At 34.2% G+C, this 3,077-nt stretch overlaps 1 protein-coding gene across 1 annotated transcript in view; it reads left to right on the forward strand.

The window, feature by feature from the left end:
* DOP1A (DOP1 leucine zipper like protein A) overlaps positions 1-3,077 on the forward strand; it is a 92,011-nt gene that overhangs the window by 25,349 nt on the left and 63,585 nt on the right. The window contains exon 8 of the mRNA XM_019652491.1: positions 493-591. Coding sequence (XP_019508036.1) covers positions 493-591 — 99 coding nt within the window. The remainder of the gene's footprint in view (positions 1-492; positions 592-3,077) is intronic.

Consider the following 3,077-nt stretch of genomic DNA (forward strand, 5'->3'; position numbering starts at 1 on the left):
ATATAAGTGTATTGCAGCATTATTTATAATAGTAAATGTTTGCAAACACTATAAATGTCCATCATTAGTAGTGTAGTTAAATAAGTTAGGGTTTATCTATGAAATAGTGGCCATAAAAAAAACCTCTCTATGTAGTGATTAGGAAAGAGCTCCAAAATCTATTTTTAAATGAAAAAGGCAGAGTTTGGGATATGTGCATGTGTATTTTTATTTACTTATATTTACAGAAAGTATTCACTAGTAACATTGGTTACTTGCAAATTACTTGCAAAAAGGAAATTGGGTGATTGGGAGACATTCTTTTGTGCTCCTTAATTTTTGAATGAACACAATAGATTTATGTATTCAAAATAATATAAATACATTTAATTATTGATAAGATACTCAGAAGCATATTTTTATTTATGGCAGAAAATGAAGAGTTGTTACATTTTTATGGTAAATGTTTCCCAGTGTAATAGACAATAGATATTAAAGGCTTTCTTATTTCAGGTAGAAGCAGTAAGCACTTCAGTGCAGGACTCAAGTGTACTTGTACAGAGAAGCACCCTGGACCTCATACTCTTCTGTTTTCCGTTCCACATGAGTCAGGTAAAACATAAATGCTGATATTAATAGAAGGCAGTCTTTTCGAAATCATGGATTCATAACGTGTAGCTATTTTTTTAAGTTGGATTCTTTTGTTTTATAAACCAGTACACAAAAGATAAGCTCCTTTTTTAGGAGTGCAATTAGTGACTATTGTGAAGAAAAAAGATACAGATCTGGGTAAGAATATGGAAATTAAAATAGATTATTTCATACCTTTATAAAAAGTTGTAACCTATAAAAAGCAGGGAGTACTCATTGCTAGTTATGAGTGAGCCAAGAGTCTGAAATCCAGACCTTCTACCCAGCTTTATCTCTGTCTTTTTTTGGTTTGGTGAATTGGGGATTTTGTCAGACCCTTAGCAGAGTTGGCTGAATTTGAAAGCCAAATATTCAGTCACTGTGACATCCTCTGGTACTTTTATTACAAAAAAGAACCACTAACTTAAACTATGAATGAAGCATTGCATTCCTGGAACTTAATTTAATGTGTCCTCATTTTTAAAGAAGTCATCTAAATTCTTTTGATTTCTAAACCTTAATGAGGAGTGGTTTAGAGCACCAGTATGTAAGCATTCAGAATGTGGAACCTGCCAAAAAAGCATAATAAGATATAGAGAATTTTTACCTTGGGAAAGCAAGTTTATTTCTTAAAAGTCATTAGTAGAAAAGACTATTATTTGAGTTTTTTTAAGAATTGTGGTTAGTAGAGAAGTAATGAATTTTCATTATGATTGGCCATCTCATTTTTTATTACTTTATTCAGTTTGAAATTGAATAATTAATAATTGAATAATTTTATACTTCATTGCCTGCAGTCCATAATTGGGACACAAAGCACCCCCAGTTTCTATTTGGAGATTGTCCATCCTTATATCAGGGGCCTTTAGTATGGCTTTTTACAAAAACGTCCACTGGAACATCTCAATATAGCCCAAACTTACTAGAATAGGACTGGGCAAACAGCCCACAAAGTAAGAAACATTTTTACTTTTTTAAAGGTTTGTAAAGGAAAATAAAGAAGAATATGTCAAAGAAATAAATGTGGCTCAAAAAGTCTAAAATATTTATTATATGGCCCTTTATTGAAAAAATTTATTGACCTTTACTCTTAAACTTTCCTGTTGCTTTCTTCCCATCCAAACATTCAACATTATTAGTCCTTCAGTATACTGATAGGTGACTCATCAAGATCTGAGGAATTGAGTCATTGTAGACTTAAATTGGGAAAAATTTAATTTGTNCGACTCATAGCAGCCCAGCTCCAGGTCGAGCTGTTCACCATCTTAGCTGTAGAGGGCGCAGTGTCACTGGCCCTCATGTGGGATCCAAACTGGGGCCCTGCTGCTCAGAGCTGGCATCCCAAGCCAACTGTTAACCAACGGCCCCCCTCCTGATTTTTAACTGCCACAGGTGGGTGTGGGACCAGCCCATTCTACATCTCTGCCCCTCCTACCAGTCTTGACATGGCTTCTTCTGTATAGGACACCTTCTTTAATTATAGGACTTGTCCATCTAGACTTCAGGTGGTTCTCAATTATGGTTTTTCTGTAGTTTAGTTGCAAGTTTGATGTGGTTGTGGGAGGAGGCAAGCACAGCGTTAACCTATTCTTCTATCATGACTAGATCTAACAGTTTTTCAATGGAGCCTTTAGAAATTTCTGTATATAAAATATACTATCTGCAATTAAAGACAATTTTACTTCTTCCTTTCCAGTTTAGGTGTCTTTTATTTCTTTCTTGCCTGATTACTCTGGCTAGGAGTACTATGGTTTCAGTACTGTGTCGAATAGTGGGCTGTGTTGAGTAGGAGTAGTGAGTCAGCACCCTTGTCTTGTTCCTGTCTTAGAGAAAAAGTTTTCCACCTTTCACTACTGGGTATAATGTTAGCTGTGATATTGTCATATATGACCTTTATTACATTGAGGTGTATTCCTTCTATACCTAATTTGCTAGCAGTTTTCATCATGAATTAATTGCATGTTGAATTTTGTCAAATGCTTTTTCTCCATCTATGAGAAGATCATATGATGTTTTTCTTTCATTTTATTAATGTGATGTATTGCATTGGTTTATTTTGCATATGTTGAACTGTCTTTGCATCCCAGGTATAAATCTCAGTTGATTGTGTTAAAGGGTCCATTTAATTTGCTGTTGAATTTGGTTTGCTAGTATTTAATTGAGAATTTTTGCATCTATGTTCATCAGTGATATTAGTGTGTAGTTTTCTTTTCTGGTAGTGTTCTTTGGTTTCAGGGTGATGCTGGCCCTGTAAAATGAGTTTGGGAGTGTTCCATCCTCTTCAATTTTTTGAAAGAGTTTGAGAAGGATTGGCATTAATTATTTTATAAATGTTTGGTAAAATTCACCAGTGAAGCCATCTAGTCCTTTTTTTTTTTTTTTTGGTTGGGAAGTTTTCAGTTACTGATTTAATCTCTTTACTAATAATTGATCTCTTCAGACGTTGTATTTCTTCCTTATTCAGCCTT

This window comes from Hipposideros armiger, unplaced genomic scaffold (genome assembly GCF_001890085.2).
Source record: "Hipposideros armiger isolate ML-2016 unplaced genomic scaffold, ASM189008v1 scaffold_180, whole genome shotgun sequence".
NCBI lineage: Eukaryota > Metazoa > Chordata > Mammalia > Chiroptera > Hipposideridae > Hipposideros > Hipposideros armiger.